This window comes from Labrus mixtus, chromosome 1, assembly GCF_963584025.1.
Source record: "Labrus mixtus chromosome 1, fLabMix1.1, whole genome shotgun sequence".
In the NCBI taxonomy this organism is placed as follows: domain Eukaryota; kingdom Metazoa; phylum Chordata; class Actinopteri; order Labriformes; family Labridae; genus Labrus; species Labrus mixtus.
Window position 1 is genome coordinate 5,272,258 of NC_083612.1, and position 17,500 is coordinate 5,289,757.

General features: G+C 40.6%; 4 protein-coding genes across 4 annotated transcripts in view; 3 read left to right on the forward strand and 1 right to left on the reverse strand.

The window, feature by feature from the left end:
* LOC132973014 (hepatoma-derived growth factor-related protein 3-like) overlaps positions 1–8,826 on the forward strand; it is a 210,786-nt gene extending 201,960 nt beyond the window's left edge. The window contains exon 7 of the mRNA XM_061036332.1: positions 8,815–8,826. The gene's annotated coding sequence lies outside the window, so the exon portion shown is untranslated. The remainder of the gene's footprint in view (positions 1–8,814) is intronic.
* Positions 1–13,589, forward strand: part of dok4 (docking protein 4) — a 75,990-nt gene extending 62,401 nt beyond the window's left edge. Inside the window, exons 6-9 of the mRNA XM_061035218.1 lie at positions 1,786–1,975; positions 5,244–5,382; positions 6,049–6,166; positions 7,833–13,589. Of these exons, the coding sequence (XP_060891201.1) occupies positions 1,786–1,975; positions 5,244–5,382; positions 6,049–6,166; positions 7,833–7,978 (593 nt within the window). The 3' untranslated portion in view covers positions 7,979–13,589. The remainder of the gene's footprint in view (positions 1–1,785; positions 1,976–5,243; positions 5,383–6,048; positions 6,167–7,832) is intronic.
* LOC132972727 (hatching enzyme 1.2-like) overlaps positions 1–17,500 on the reverse strand; it is a 217,304-nt gene that overhangs the window by 20,798 nt on the left and 179,006 nt on the right. The gene's annotated exons all lie outside the window — the stretch shown is intronic.
* The window catches only part of nadsyn1 (NAD synthetase 1), a 14,674-nt gene continuing 13,265 nt past the window's right edge, over positions 16,092–17,500 (forward strand). Inside the window, exon 1 of the mRNA XM_061032192.1 lies at positions 16,092–16,347. Coding sequence (XP_060888175.1) covers positions 16,263–16,347 — 85 coding nt within the window. The 5' untranslated portion in view covers positions 16,092–16,262. The remainder of the gene's footprint in view (positions 16,348–17,500) is intronic.

Genomic DNA, 17,500 nt, shown 5'->3' on the forward strand with positions numbered 1-17,500 from the left:
GATCCCCAGCTCCTGCAGCTACATGTCCCATGTGACTTGGTCAAGACACTTAACCCCAAGTTGCTGACTCCCATTGAATAGTTAAAATTAAAATATAAATCAACTCCGAGGACAGCATCACACTACAAACAACCAGGACAACAGTGACAGGTCAGAGGTCATTATTCCACTCCATCTCATCTGTCTTTTACTTCACATTGGCAAAAACATCCACTGAATAATAATAAATAATCATCCAGCTGGGCCAGAAGTCTTTTTATGAAGCTAATCAGAAAAAAGTATCACAAAAATTATACAACTAACCAAGACTGTGGTGGAAAATCTATTTACCCCAATATGATACAATATGATGATGACCTTACGCTACGGCGCTGTGGCTCAGGCGAGGACTTATAGAGCTGCAGGCAGTCTTTTAGCAATCAATGCAATTTCCAGGTTGAGGGGGGGCTTCCTTTTTGAACAGGTCTGTTTTTTTGGTGTTTTTATTTCCCATACAGTGGAGGTCTGCTCCTGGTTAAATCATGTCTTATGACTTTTCTTCTTCTTCTTGCACTGCCATTATTGAATTACATTTGAATTGTAGCTCTAATTTCATTCTCCTGTTCCCTCTGTCTTACTCTGTTCCAGTTGGTTTTCATTTCCCCTTATTTGACTCTTTTAATTTCTCTGCATTTGTGTTCTAACATATTGTCTTAAGTCGCTTCTCTATAAAGTGTTTTTATGTTATTTTTCTATTTTGTTTCTTCTGCATTATTCATTTGTCTGTGATTATAAAAACTAAAGTGTTTTTCAAAGCTGCCTGAGCAGCACTTCTGTCAGCTCATATAGTTTGAAATGTGCTTTACAAATAATTTAACTTGAATCTAATGACTTTAACGACGAGGTTATATAGGATTAATCTCTACTGTCATCGCACGAGTGCAAGTACTGAACAAAGAAATGTAGTTAAACATCTGACCAGAAATGCAAAACAAGCGTTAAGGTGCTAAATAATGTGCAAAGTAAGTATTGAGTAATATAAAGGAGGATACAGGTATATACAGTATTTGCAGTCGAGATATTAAATCTGGGTCATGATATACAGGAGAAGTCGGTATACAGAAAAATGTACCTTTAATATTGTACATGTTCCATTTATACATACAATAAAATAAAGATAAATGTATGAATAAATGTCATATCACAGAAGTTTCATCTTCATCTTCCATAATTCTACAATTCACTTAGCAGACGCTTTTATCAAAAGAGACGTACATCAGAGAGTAAGAACAACACAAGCAAGGATCTAGAGAGGACGAAGCAACGTCATTAAGTGCAGATGTAAAGATTAAAGTCTGAGCGGACACACAGGTGTGTGCAGCGCAGAGGCGAAGCACAACATGGACAGCTGTTCTTGAGAGTTCTAATCAGCATCAAAACCATCCTAAATATCATCATCATCATCATCATCATCATCATCATCATCATCATCATCATTAAGTTAGTAGGTATTCATGAAAGCTGGGTCTTTAGTTTTTTCTTAAAGGTGCAGAGGGACTCTGCAGATCGAATGGAGTTAGGAAGTCCGTTCCACCACCGGGGGGCGACAGAGGGCAAGAGTTTAGTCAGAGCGTTAGGGCCTTTCTTTGGCGGTGCGTAATGGGTGGGAGGGAGTGTAGACCTGGGTGAGAGAGTTAGCCTTAAAATAACTCTAATCTTTGATACTTACAACAAATGAGGAAACTGAGCCACGAGCAAAAAATGAACCTCCTTAACACCGTCCTCTCCGTGTGTCCGTCTCTTCAGAGCGCTTCAACGTGTTCCTCCTTCCCTGTCCCAACCTGGACATCTACGGGGAGTGCATGATGCAGATCACCCACGAGAACATTTACCTGTGGGACATCCACAATCCTCGCACCAAGCTGGTGACGTGGCCTCTCTGCTCCCTGCGGCGCTACGGACGCGACGCCACGCGCTTCACCTTTGAGGCCGGACGGTAAGACCAGCGAGGGGAGGAGCCCCTGGGATAAGAAGGGAAGGGGGGGGGGGGGGAGAGATGTTTCATCACTGACTGTTCTGTTGTTTTATACAGGTTACATTCACAAGATATATATTGACACACAACTGCAAAGTTTATGTCAAGAAAAGGGACAACACATCCTCGGCAACAGAAGAGTATATTTAGATTCAAGCTTTATCAAAACGTTCAACAGGTGTGTGTGTGTGCATGTGTGTGTGTGCATGTGTGTATGGTCAGTTCAAGGATACCGCTTTCTCTCTCTCTGTCTCTCTCTCACTCATACACACAAATCCTAACAGCTCCGTTTTGTTGGTCGGAGCCTGTGAAGAGATTGATTGAATAGATCCGACGATGAATCAATGCTCAGCCAGACCTCCTTATCTCCTCCTCTGTGATAAAACCTGACCGGCTATGATTGGGTCAGCATGCAGATAACTCTGTGTGTGTGTGTGTGTGTGTGTGTGTGTGTGTGTGTGTGTGTGTGTGTGTGTGTGTGTGTGTGTGTGTGTGTGTGTGTGTGTGTGTGTGTGTGTGTGTGTGTGTGTGTGTGTGTGTGTGTGTGTGCGTGTGCGTGTGTGTGAGATCTGAAACAAAGCAAGACGTCACAACAGCCCTCTCTGCCTGTGGGTGTGTTGTACTTCATAGATCTCTATAAAACCATGTTTTTATTGCATTGAAGGAGCACAGCTTGTCCTCCATCAGTGTCATTTAGCAAACATTTATCACCTCTTTCCACTTTTACTTGATACAGTTAGAGGCAGTAATATTAACCTGATAGGAACAGATCGTTTTAAATGAGTCAGGTTGCTGATTTAATGGTCTGTGGACTGCGGGAGGCTCAGGGCTCTTTTTGAAAAGCATAATTACAACCAGCTGTAAAGTGTGAACAGATCATGGAGGTGGACAGAGATGAAGCTAAATGTGACAGAAGTGACTGTAACAAAAGAGTTAGATGAATATTTGGTTATATCATCACCTGTGGTTCAGGTAATTTGGTCCACACAGAGGGAAAATATAATTGAGTTCTGGACGTTTTATGCTGAGTGTCTTTATACAAACCAGCTCAGAGTTGTAGGGACAAAATCATGTTTTATAATAATTAGAAAAGGGCATTTATTTGATCGTAAAAGTGAATCCATTGGCGCGACATTGACCTACATGGAATTCAAAAGCAGGTCATTCTGCACTTAATTGAGCCTGATGTGTAGTTCTCTCCTCTGGTGAGAGGCTCACAGAGAAACCTGATGATGCTCTATGTTGGACCAGTGCTGTTAACCTTAATCTCTACTTTCAACTTCTGTGTACGAATAAATATATGAAAAAAAAGCTCCAGATATGCCACAGATTTGGTAATATTCTCCCCCAATACTTATATATTTCAACATATGATATGAGGACATTTTCAGATATTATACAGACTCAGTGTTTGACGCATATAAGCATATAAAAAATGTCCAGATATGATCTAGATTTGGTAATATTCTCACCCAATACTGAGTCTACATATTTCAATATATGACATGAGGACATATTCGGATATTATATCTGATGTGTATGCAACATTAGATATATCTGGGCACATTATACTATATGAGGCAAATAAGGACTCAGTATTTGACCTGGTATGAAGCATATAAAAAAAATGTCCAGATATGATCAGATTCTGCAAGAATAAAAATAAAACCAACTCCGGATTCTGGGGTGTTTAGCGCAGTGACATTCTGTAGGTAGATGACCTGACTCTGGGTGTTGGAAGTATTCTGGTTTGTAGTCCATGTAGTGTGATCCATGTAGTATTTGGTAGCCTGTGGCTGTATGCAGGAAAGTGTTGTGGATTTTTCTGTTGGTAATGAAATGATCTCAAGTCAAAGTCTTTTCTCTTTGTGTATTTTATTGCATATAGTAAAGTTCTTTTGCAAAAGGGGTAATCAGCTGCAAAAGCAACATCAGTCACAAGTGCATCAAAGAGTCCCGGGGCAGTCCCGGTTGCAGAGCATATTTATACTTCCACAGGGTGTAGGTGTTTTGCATATACGTGAGTGATACATCGTCATTGGTTTCAGCTTGCCTGATGATTTATCTAACACCAACAGAAAGTCCTTTGTTCAGAGGGAACTGATTTAGGATCATGCTGTACCCAGATCCTGAGGAGTGTCCCTGTTGGAGATACAGACCGAGGCCATACAGTGAAACAGTTTCTAATTGCTAAATGACGCACGAACATCCTAATCTTTTAAGGTCAAACGAAGACAACAGACAGATAGTATTTTTCCACTACAAAAGCTAACTGTGTAGCGATCAAAAGCAGTGGATCCATAGACTTTATGAGACATGGGAGTAGTCTCAGTGACGTCACCCCTTTGGAGTTTTGAAGCCCAACGATTGTGGTCGCCATATTGGAAATGTTGTCTCAAACAGCTACAACGCTCCCACCTGTCGTAGATACAACCCTTATCATGAGAAACTCTTAGCATTAAGATCTTAGTTGCAAAAAATAGTCACCCCCCCCACCCATACAATGTGGACCAATAAAGACATGAGCTATTCAGACCAAATTCATTTTTTGAACGAGGCTGTAAACTTTTGGGCATTGTTTCATGGGTGTTAATGGGACTTCTGGGACTCTTGCAGCCAGCCTCAAGTGGACACTCATAGAACTGCATGTTTTTGCACTTCTGCATTGACTTAATTTTTCAACATGGGAGGTTGCCGCTTGGGTTGAATGCATCAGGTAAAATGCAATATGTGAGCCTTTTGGCTATTATTTGGTGGCAATGTAACTTTAATTGATCTATATTCTCTGCAAGTTCAGTTCATCTGCTCTTAGACATTGTCTATCAACTTCAACTCATTTTATCGCTTCTCAACTTCGCTAGTTTGAATATAAACAATTACCATTAGAGAGAAAGGATGTCTTTGCAGGAAGCCCCTCATTCAAAAGTTCTGGCTACACCGTGCCTTAAAAAGCTAGCTATCACTCCCAGAGGTTTTACAGTGGTGGGGCAATGATGTAAATATATTATGTAAACTTTAGTTTGTCTACATTTAAGGAATATGAAGCTTAAGTTTAATCACTCTCTGAATTTCTCATTGATAAACTTTTATTGACTTTTAGGAACGTGCAGTAGAGTCGTAGCTCACTAAGGTTTCATTCCGCAAAATTCTCAATTAAACCAGAGTGGCCTGCGCTGCTGTTGTGTAGACTGTCTTCATATTGAGTTGCTGTTGTTGTTTTTGTGTTTAGGATGTGTGACAGCGGCGAAGGCCTCTACACCTTCCAGACCAGAGAGGGAGAGCAGATCTACCAGAGGGTTCACGCCTCAACACTGGCCATAGCAGAGCAGCACAAGAAGGTCCTGCTGGAGATGGAGAAAAGCAGCAGGGTGAGAACAAGTTTACAAGTCTGCAGAAACACTTAGAGTGCTTTAAAGCCAGTCAGCAGATACTATTTTGTTTATCAAGTTATTGACGAGGAGTTGAAGTCTTAAGCACAGTGCTGACCCGAGAGGGCCTCAGGATCTCTGTGTCCTTTTTATGTCAGTGTTTGTGTTTTTATTAACACTGCTGTGCAATTTGAACATGGTCCTTTATTGTTGCAAAATTGAAGAGAAATGCACATGGGTCATAAACCTAGTTTTTAAACCTTACTTAAGTTCATATGGCAGTGCATCATTTGAATGAAGTAAAAGTCGCTCTTGAACTATGATATGTGAAATAATCCCTCGTAACAAACTCTCATGTGAATCGTTGGGTCAGATTCTGCTGTTCCTCTTAGTCCCTGAAGCTTTTAGGCATCTTTACTGTTGTTTTGGCCTGTTTTACAGCCCGCAGTAAAACTCTACTGATGGTAACTATGTGTAAAAGTGCAGAGCAGGGTGGATTATGTCCCTGACGATACATTTGCACCCTCTTGCTGCAGCGAGTGGTATACATCTCATCCAGCTGCAGCAGCTCTTTACTCCTGCTCCTGCATGCCTGTTAAGCCACTTCCATTCTTTTTAAATCGTGTGAGTAACAGCTCCTTAAGGTTGTGTGCATATGTCTCCCAGTTGATGTCTTTAGGTTCAGAGTCTGGCTCCTACCCCTGCACTCCCACTGCCATCCTGCCCCGATCCGCCTACTGGCACCACATCACTGGAAACCAGACCGGCATGGATTCTGGCGGCGGTATGTTACCCCATTGGTTCCCAACCTGTGATCCGAGTTCCTCTTGGGGTGGGGTGCCAAAGATCTCAGGGAGGGCACGTGGCTATGTTTGCTCTGAGGTTGTCAACAAAAACATAAATGTTTTATAGAGAGTCTTTTGCTCAGACCATATTTGTAGGTCTGTTCTGTTGGCTTTTAATCAATGAAAACAATAAAAATTAATGTTACATTTTTAGAGCAATGTATCACCTTTTGTTTGGGTTCTGGGGGGCTCGACTTTTCTTAGATATGAGTAGGCTAAGGGGGGCTCCAAGGGAAACAGTTTATACAGAACCACTGCGCTAAAATTTTCCTTTTGAATGTTTTATAAAGTATGTTTAGTACCAAAAAGAATAAGGAATAAAGGTTTAGCGTTTAGCATAAATATAGTAAGCAGGGCCTGGCTTGTTTTTAAGAATTAATCCTGATTGAAATTATCTGGATTTGGTAATCCACTTCTTTTTTGTATCAAGGATCGAGTAATCCTGCATTGTGCTGGGATCAGGATTATCCTGATTTCTAGAATCAAATTTTTCCCTATCCTACTGAAAAGTTTCAAACTGGAGGATCGGTCCAGATAGAAACCAGGGGCCGAATTTGGCAATCATCCTTTTTTCTACAAAGGATCATGTAATCTAGCTCACTTGCATCCCGGTTGATTAAAGAAAAACTGAATTCGATCATGCTGATCCAGGGATAGGCTTTTATGGATTACCAAATGCGGATTAAAGGTCACATATTATTCAAAATACACTTTACCATGTTTTTCTAACACTAATATGTGGTCATAGTCTGTTTACAAACCCCCCAATTATGAGAAAAGTCCATCCTCTCCGTCTTCTGCTTGCTCCACTTTTCAGAAAATGTGTGTTCAAACAGGCCGTTTGGAGATGTTCCCTTCATGACATCACAAAGGGCAGTAACCCCTCCCCCAGGTGGGTGACACTCCCACAGCTAGGTGTTTGTTCTGCCCTCTGAGTCTGCCTTCTCACCGTAAACAATAGGACATGGAGCGAGACAGCCAGAGGCACATCCCCTTCCAGAGAGGGGGGGGCGTGGTCAGACACAGCTCATTTACATTTAAAGCTACAGACACAGAAACAGCCTGTTCTGAGCAGGGCTGAAATAGAGGGGTTTATAGACATGATCAAATACAGGATCAGAGTGGATTTAGAACAAGAAACTTCACAGACATGTTTTTGGGGAGCTCTGAGACTTATTTAAACTGGTTGAAAATTAGGATAATGTGACCTTTAATAATGCTTTAAAGGGGACTTTACACTACATACTTGGTCTCCAAAGAAAAAAGTGTGTGCCAAAATCCACACAGCCCAATCGATCCATTCAACTGCTTTAAATTTAATATTTAAGTTTGATTTGACCTAATGTCTAACTCATATCTTTAAAAAATGGCTTAATACATAATCCTTTGTTTTTAATTTTGACTAACACGATATCAAGATTCAATCCAATCTGAATACTTTAATGCTGTCGGATTACTTTTGAACAACCCGGCCCAGGGGATAACAGCTTGGCTCTTTGGGAAGTAGAAAACGCACACTTATGGCACCTTTAAAGTTCACTAAATAATGCATTACATCTGTTTGCTCTTCAGTAACAGCTGTGGTTGTTTCTGCTCGTTCTGCAGGTAATATGTCTGACGACGACCTACTGTCCACCCGCCTCCCTCCGGACCGTCATTCCACCCTGCCACTGTCAAACACGCTAACACGGTCCCAACCCCACATACACACACACTCCCCAACACACTATCCCACCTACCCTAGACAGTGACACACACACACAGGAGAAGAAGATGTGGACATTGACATAAAGACTGACACTTTCCCACATGCATGCAGGCACACAGTTCACTCTCTCCCCTCTTATGAGTTGCACCGCCCTCACAGGAGACCAGGTGGGTGAGACTTACACTGGCACCGTCCGGGGACGGGCAGAAACTAAAAAAACTTGACTCTGCAAAAGACTGAAAGAAGATTGGGAATCCTCATATGGCTGCATCTACCCACAAGTCAACAGCAGTCAGGATAGTCTGACGTTTTTGCACACTCGGAGGCAACAAGTTGTCGACCTAAATTCAAACTTTTTTTCCACCTGTTATCACCTGTCGAAGGAGGAGGGAGGAAATGACACATTTTTAGTTCTTTTCCTTTTGTTTTCATGAAGTGTGAATACGGTGGGACCAGAAAGGCCGGCTCCTGAAACAGCTTCTCACCTTCATAGTGACACAAGATTCAACTGTCTGACGTGGAATTAATGTCAATAAGGTTTGGTATGTTATGTTGAAACAGAGTATATGTGGGACTGCATGGTACCTTAATAGCACCACACTTGTATGAAGGACACTTTAGTGTATATCCACCACTGGATCAATGCCTTTGATTTCTGATGTTGTATTACAGTAACTGGATCTGTTCCCTGAGCTGAGGCTCCACACCACTCTGACCTGTGAATCAAGCTGTGATATTTGAACTGACTCCTCTAACTAAAGTGAATATTAAGAAAGAGTTCAGACTTTCCCTGAAATGTGTCCTCTGATACCGTCTTGTGCACACATCCTTCTGAAGCGCTGTACATGCACAATCTGTGACTCCATCGAAGGTCTCAAAGTTAAAGAGGGGCTTACAATGAAGAGGGCAACATTCACCGATTTGTAAAAGCCCAAACAACATGACAACATGTTTTTATTTAATTGAAATGAATCACTATTATTCAGTGACTTTTCACGAGATAAACCCTTTTCCTGAGGGGTTTCTGTCTTACTATTCTCAACCAACACAATGTTACATTTTCACTTAACTAAAAGAAAAGAAAGGGAAATAATAGGCATGCACAGAGTCCCAGAAGGGCAGGGTGGAGTGAAAAGGGCGTCTCCTCCCCACAAGGGTTAGGCTTTCCACCCGCCGTAATGTTTAATGTGCTCTAATATATTTGATCCCACAGGATACACCAGAGCAGCACCTATAACAGGTGTCTTTGGGCTAACACAGAGGGTTTTTTGAAACAACAATATGACAGATCACTTTGTTTGTTTGACTGAGGGGCACATATCCTATGATGTGACCAAAGGAAGAAAAAAGGGAACCATGGAAGTGTTGTAACCAGTAAGATAGTTGATGGTGTCAGAGTCTGCTACGAGGATTACTTCAGCTTCACATTTGTGGCCTACTTTAGATCATTTTTTTAACATCTATTCAGTGAAGGTAGTCTTTGGGTGTAAGACCATCGCCAGGATAAGGGACATTAGCGACAGAGTGAGTTACTTTGTGCGTCTTTTTACAGGCTAAAGGGCTAAAATCCTATTTAATACAACTTGTTGTCATTTTCAGAGTTTTGAGCATCGTTTCTAAAAGTGACTTTAAAATTGTACTAAGTTAGATAATTAGATCTGCTGAACAAAGCAACATCGCTCATAATAAGACACACACAGTGCCGAACAAAGGGCGCTGTAAGTCAGACTTTTAAATGAGACGGCAGGGCGTGCAGGCTGAGAGATCAATTAACGCAGCCCTAATGTTAGCTAGCAGGATTGCAGACTCCACGCGGTGAAAACAGAAGGCACACAGCTGCAGATAAACAGCACATTGTGGACTCTGCTGGAAATTGTCACGCAGGAAGATAGTTTAAACCTCCTATCTCTCTGGGACACCTTCCAAAACAGACTGCATCTTATGTAACTGTGCAACTTATTCTCCAGATTTTACAGTCTTGTTATTAAAAGTTTGCGACTGCTGTGGTGAACAGACAAAAGAACTAACACACATATCTATTTGTACTACTTCTACACATCCCAGAAAAATGGGTGAATAAAAGTCAAGACAGATTTTTTTAGCTGATGGTTTCAATTGTGCCTGATTTAAGGGCCAAAGAGGAAAAGAGACAGATTTTTACTGCACAGACTTTGAAAAATCTAGCTCAAGTTGCAGCTCCGTCGTAGCTCACCTGTTCTGAACCTCCCAAAAAATGTAACCACGAGCCCCATGTTCTACGCCTCAGCTTGAAGCAGCATTCAAACTAAATGGGACTTTGCACTTGGTTCTAGTTGTGAGCTAGTTTTTTGCGAGTTTGCCCGCTGAAATAAGATTGGCCATTTCATCTCAGACTACAATCAGAAACCAATGTGCTTCAGTCAAATCCAAATACTTTTTTTTTCCTCATAAACCTGTCTGATCATGTAAATGCAAAGTGTTTGTGAAATCATTAAATAATATATTCAAAGCAGAATGAGAGACAGAAAGTTGTAAGAAACAGAATTATCCCTCGGTCACAGATGGGGTGCAGCATGTCAGCATTTATAAAGGAAAGTCTTCCCATAGATGCCGTATTTAGCAACTTGGTTGCATCACGATCAGTGAAGCTGGTCTACATCAGAGTCTTATATGAGTGAGATATATCTGCCTACATTTTGTTGTTGCACTCAAGCGTAAATGATTCTTTTTTTTTTTTTTGCTAATCTTCACAAAGTTTCCTCCTACCTATCCTTCTGCCCCTCACTGATCTGATCAATCCAAAGCTGTCATTTTGCCCACAGACAGAGGATGTCAAAGGTGGGAAAAAAACAGATGGCCCTGTATGCTTTCTATTAAACAGCGTTGCAGGCTTCGCCTTACCTTCTGTTCCACTTCCTCTTACTGAGAGCTTTTCATTTTGTTGAGCTGGAGGAGTTAAGCCGGATCATGTTATTCTCACCTGTGAGCTCATATGGGAGTTCTTCCTTTGTTTTTGTTTTTAATCTGTCATTGGGGTTAAAGACTGTGTCAGAGAGTCTTCATAAAGTTACCTTTGCAATGTGACGTCTGGGATCACCGACCACCCTTACACAAACCTAAAAGCCTTGTGCCTGGCTTGTGTCTGGATCTGATTAAGCTTGATTATTGCCGCCTGGAATTCTTGTACACCTTACTTTTATGGTTTTCTAAGTCGTTTTGACATGACAGGGCTAAGCATCTAGTGTTTTGTTTACATGATGTATGTTATGTGTTATATGTAGAAGTGCTCAGTCAACTGCCATACTGTGTATTTTTGATTTTCAGACCTCTTGTACATATTGCTATTTATTTCAAAATTAAATGTGTGAGTCTGTGTGTGTGTGTGTGTGTGTGTGTGTGTGTGTGTGTGTGTGCGTGTGCGTGTGTGCATGCATGCGTGTGTGTTAACCAAGGCATATTAACACGTGTGTTCCCATGAGAGGCAGTCACAATGATTTTGTATCTTGTAATGCTGATTCAGAGCCTGTGTACTTTTAGGGCCTTATTTGCGCTGGCATCCCCCCTCAGTTTCAGAGCGCTTCTCACCGGTGCTTATTGTTGCGAGGTTACGAAATGTAATGTCTAATTCCCTTGGTAGTAGTGGCCGTTAGGTCTGTTTTAAAGAGCTCTGTGTGCTTAATATTTTCCTTTATTTAAGGAAAAGTCACAGTAAAAAGGTTTTAATTAAAGGAATGATGTCCTGTCATAAACAGCGGCTTTAAACCTGAAAACTGTACCTTCAAAAGACGAGTCAGACTAGTTTCTCCTCCGCCATTGTTGTTGACAAAGCTGATATCAGATGTCCCGCCCCTTCTTGATTTATATTAACCGGTGAGGAAGAAGTGACATTGTTGAGCGCGCCGCTGTTCCAAAAGTTGAGCTGTTTAAATTATGAGCGTTATGGTGCTGAGCGCTGAAAACGCTGAACATCGGTTTTGTATTGAAAATGGGTACTGCCGGTGTAAAAAAACTGCCAGTGTGGACAGAGGTCATCATCAGATGATAGTCCATGCACACTTTGTCATCATTGTTTTCACACGTTAATCACCACCTGAATGAACGGCAACAAGAACACTCAATCATTTCTTTTACACCATCCACTCACACGCATGCTAATCCTTTAGGTTTTTTGATTAATCATCCCTGTTCATCCCATAGACTGTAGAAAGAATGGACAGGGATCACCTTACCTCAGGTGAAGCCAAATAACTTAGAGCTCCTCCTGCTGAAGGAACTTCTGGTGGCTGCAGCGCGTGCAGCAGAAACGGTTTGAGAAAACATAATGAAACCCCAACACAACCTCGAGCGTCTGTTTAAAATGCACACAATAATCTGTTCTGCTGTGGGCTGCACCTGCCGAAGGGATTTTTTTTCCATTTTATTGGTACGTTAAATGTGTGTTTTTCATTAGCAGAAGCGGCATACAGTAACATGAATGCCAAGGCTTCCAGATTGTCCCTCTGGTTGCGAAGCCAAAAAATGTCAGCGCTCGTTACGGGGATATTTCGGTTGTTCGATGGGAAGAGGCTGAGTTAGCTGTCCAGTTGTACAAACAGTCTATGGGTCATCCCTCTTGATGCGTCCGTTTTTGATTGATATATATATATATTTATTTATATATTTATATATTAGGGCCTGACCGATATGGGATTTTGATTTTTGGGGCCTATGCCGATACCAATATAAGAAATAGAAAAAAATCTGATGTCGATATATTGGCCGATGTCTGTCTTGTATCTATCATCAATCTGTAGAGATTCATAGATATAGATAAAGATAAAATATTTCCACTGTGGAAAAGATGAAGACAACATGGTCAGAGTGATGATGCTTGTTGTAATCTGTATAAGCGCACTCTGCTGTTGACAGCCAGAAAGAGAAATGCTACTGAAATACAATGATGCTCAAATAAAATGATGTTTGACTGGCGTATAAATGTAGTCATATCGACGCATATCTGCGATAAAATTAGCCGAAAGGAAAGTCACTTGATAAGCCAATATTATCGGCTGGCAGATTAATCGGTCGGGCTCTAAAATATATATTTATTTATCTGAACTTTTGACTAATTAATGAAAATGACCTGCTGATGGAGCTTGATGGAAAGTAAGATGATGACCAAAGTCGTTATTGTTCTTCATCTTAGAGCTATGAGTATGTGTAAAACACTTTCTGATAATCCAACCAGTGATTTGTTACATTTTTAAACGCTGACTAAAGTATTTAACCAACCTGTCCACTTCAATGAGACTGAACTCCCTGATATTTTTTTGGGAGTTTTCCTGATTTACTCAGATCTGTCTGGCCTTCACTGGTGATGCAGCGTTATGAAACACACCCCTCTGTGCGCACACACACAAAGTGACAAAACTGGTAATGCAAAATCTGACTGATGGGAATGGCTCTGAAGAAGGACCGAAGATGACTGCACTGTTTTCCTCCAGCGTGGTTTGACAACACCTGACAGTTATATGGAGTGTTTGCGATTGTAACATTTTCACGCTGACAGTTTCCGCTCTCACCGATGACCTCCCCTCAGCTTTGTAACCCACAAAGAAATGTTGTTTTCACACATTTACACTGTCTACACACCAAGTGCATGTTTTCTACAAAAATAAAGTCTGTTACTTACTCGACAGAGCTGCTCCCCTTGGGGATTTCATTTGAGTCAGACTTTTGCTTTACCTTCAGCCCTTTTTATTTTAAAGGGGCTCTGTTGTCAGATTTATTGACCTGTTGTGAATAAGAAATGAGCTCCCTCATCCTCATCGAAGTGTGTATGGCCCGAGAAGCTGACTGAAAGCAAAGAACTCCCTCTCTAGATATATGTTCATGTTGTCCATAATGGGCTTTTGTAGATGCATGAAAGAACAAAACAAGGGAGTTGATTCATCTTTTGAAGGGGTTGCAATGTGGTGAAAGGGTGCATCTAAAAGACATGGATATGCTTTATGGTCAGTTTCAACAATTAAGACGCATATGACACAGCGGATGAGTTTACAACAAAGCTATACCGAGATGGCCAATCACAATGAAACATTCAGAAGAAAAGAGTTGCTCAAAATGAAAAAGGAAATCACACCAGTCTCAAAACTGCTCTGTAGAACATCAGGGAGGTCAGACTCGACCTGTCAGAGCATCCTGCACAGCTCCTGGTACATGCTCATATCACGCTTTGACTACTGCAACTCTTAACTGGCAGGTCTACCACGACATGCACACTCAAACCTCTGCAGATGATTCAGCATGACTGGTCTTTAAACTAACCAACACAGCACATGTCACTCTGATGTTCATATCCCTCCACTGGATTCCCAGCGCTTGCATCTGCTCGCTTACAAAACAGCATCAACAACGTCTTCTCCTTTCCTGAACTCCCTCATCAATGTGTGTACACTCCCTACCGCCAACAACGCTCTGCCAATGAAAGGCGTCTGCTCCTACCTTCACAACATCACCTTAAGCCTCCAGCTAGACTCTTCTCCTCCGTAGGACCCCGCTGGTGGAATTAATTACCAAACTCCCTTCAATCCACAAAGTCCCTTTCATCCTTTGAGAAAAAGCCAAAGACAGCTCTTCTATTAATAACTACACACCAAATGACATTGATGCTACTGATGATATGCTAATGATGATGATATTGATGAAGATGATGATGATATGAAGGATGGTGTTGATGTTGATTATATATTCAGCATGAGCTGTCATTGATGATATTTAGGGAAGAACAATAAGAAGATTGAAAGACGGGGTTGCAGAACACAAAGAACGAGGATTATGTTTTGGCACAGAGACTGAACAAGCAACCCTGACATAAATAAGGTCATAAGGTTCTTGGAAATTGTTGGAAGCAAAAGGAAATCAGAGGAAGTGAACGCTTTAAAAGACTGCTCCAATGCTGTCTCTTCAGCCCAAATACAACTTGAGGTATAATGAAAAGATTGGTCTTTGATTTATACATAGCTGATGATTACATTTTTTTTTTCATTTCATTTATAAATATTGAAAATATTCTTGTTTTTTATTTTGACCAATCAAGTCCAGATTTGTTCTGAAATGTGTAAATTCTCTGCTTTCATAATAATAAAATTGTAACATCCAGCTCAAAATGCAACCAATCTCTAGACTTAAGAAAGTTTAGATATCCATACTTAACCAATATTCAACAAATGTGTCTTAGATCTTAACTTACTTAAAAAAACAAAACTCAACTACTTAAGATGCAGCTACTTCTGCAGATGGACGGCTTGCCAGAACAACCCCCTCCCCACCGGATTGCTGATGGACGGCTTGCCTCCCCCCACCCCCTTGCTCCCTATCCCTCTTCCTGCATCTTATCCCATCTCTCCCCCTATCCCTTTCCAAGCCCGGCGCAGTCTAGGCCTGTGAAGGCTGTTTCATCATGAGCCGGGGATCCAGCCGAAGATTTCTGCCTTTTAATAAGGCAGTTTCTTCTTACCACTGTAACTTTTGCTGCTTTGCTAAAGTGCTCATGATAGATAGGCCGGATCTTTGTAACATAGCAATAACTAAGGTCTTTTACCTGCTTTTTGTAACATAACAATGAGTAAGGTCTTTTTACCTGCTTTTTGTAATATAGCAATAACTAAGGTCTTTTTACCTGCTCTTTTGTAATGTTAACAGACAAAGAGTAAGGTCTTTTACCTGCTTTTTGTAAAGTGTCTCGAGATAACACTTGTTATGAGTTGACGCTATACAAATAAAAATTGATTGATTGATTCTTACTGTTGATGAAGAAGGTCATACTCAGTACAGTACGAGCTTCTGACACACAGAGAGACTGAGATTATCATGTAAAGACGAGGAAAGAAAGCTTAGATATCCATACTTAACCAATATTCAACAAATGTGTCTTAAATCTTAACTTACTTTCAAAAAAAAAGCTGAGTTATTGCTATATAAATGTGTTTAATCATATCATTTTTTTTCTTTTTATATCTTACCTAACTGTTTTTGTAATTCATCACATGAGCATAATGCAAATTATTGTACTCGCACGGTGAGTGATGCAATTCTTACATCCTCCTGTAGGGGGCTGTAATGTGCTCCGAAATGTAGAAGGAGACAACTCAGAGAGAATGAGAAGAAGAAGAAGAGGGAAGGGAGCACACTGTACACTGTACTGAGCACACAGTCCAGTCAAGCCGAGGAAACTCCTGTCATACTTTTAATAACAAATAATTAACTAGAAACTAATATAACTTTATCTGCTGTTTTTAGCTGTAGCTTGTTTTCACTGTCCTCCTCGTTTGTTCACGAAACGCTCTCACTGAACCAAAGTCAAGAAAATGGGACGGAAGGTGACTCTTGCTACCTGCTCGTTAAATCAATGGGCTCTGGACTTTGAAGGGAACTCAGAGAGAATACTGAAGAGTAAGTCCTGCTGCAACACTTGAGTATTTATTCTGCTATTTCAGCTCGATGCTTTAGGCTGCTTAGAAAGAATCTGCCTGCTGCAAGAGATTAAATAGAGTTCAGCCAATGACAACAAAATAACACAATGGACTTGAAGTGTGGACGAACACGCATTCCCTTTAAGCATGAGCATTATGTGACATTTCAAATCCTTTCATTTTGCTCTCATGCTTTTAGAAAAAACTACAAATCCCCCAAATATGACTGGACCAGATGCAATTCAAATACAAAATAACTGGAGTGCAAAACAAGTTGCATTAGTTAGGATAAATAAATCAGGAGACTTTCTGCAATAGAATAGAATAGAATAGATGTTTATTGCCATTTGCACAGGTACAGGACGGTACAGGTACATTGGAATTTTTGTGCCTTTCTCCCTGAGTCAGCTTCTACAAAAAAGTTAAAATTAATATATAAGATAGACAAGCATTATAAGAAAAAAGAGTAGTAAAGTACAAATAAAAAATAATAATAATAAGTTGTAGAGCTAAGTAAATTAAAATAAACTGTACAGAAGCTATACACTGTATTAAAGCAAATATATAATACAAAAAAGAACAAAGGGGAACACTGTACAATGAAATTAAAATATAAATATGTTTTCTTGTCTCGAAGAAAAATCGACTTTTACTGATTAAGTTTCACATTGAACAAATTCTTTGCTTGAATTGTTTTTGCAGCCTTCGCATTTATTTCATTCTGGGACATTTTTTTATTTATTTAGTTAAGACATATCACTCAATTGGAAACAATGAGGCATAAAAAAGCTGATCTGTGAAGTGTTAAAAACAAACAGCATAAAAACCATAGAAATAAAGCTTAAGGTGTGCCTCATCATCATCACTACCTTTGAATAATATAAAAGGGGGGCTAAAGAATCCAATATCCATATCCACAGTCTGCTGTCTTTTGAGACATGCTACACACACATTGGCTGACATACACACACGTGCACAAACAGGATCTTTTGAGCATGCATTTGTGGAGAGATGTCAGAGTGACGGGCTGCAAATGAAAGAGCGACTGAGCAGTTGTGTGGTCAGTGATCTGCTCAAGGGAACATCGGCATTGCTCAGGAAGTGAACTGGCACCTCTACAACAACCAAACCAT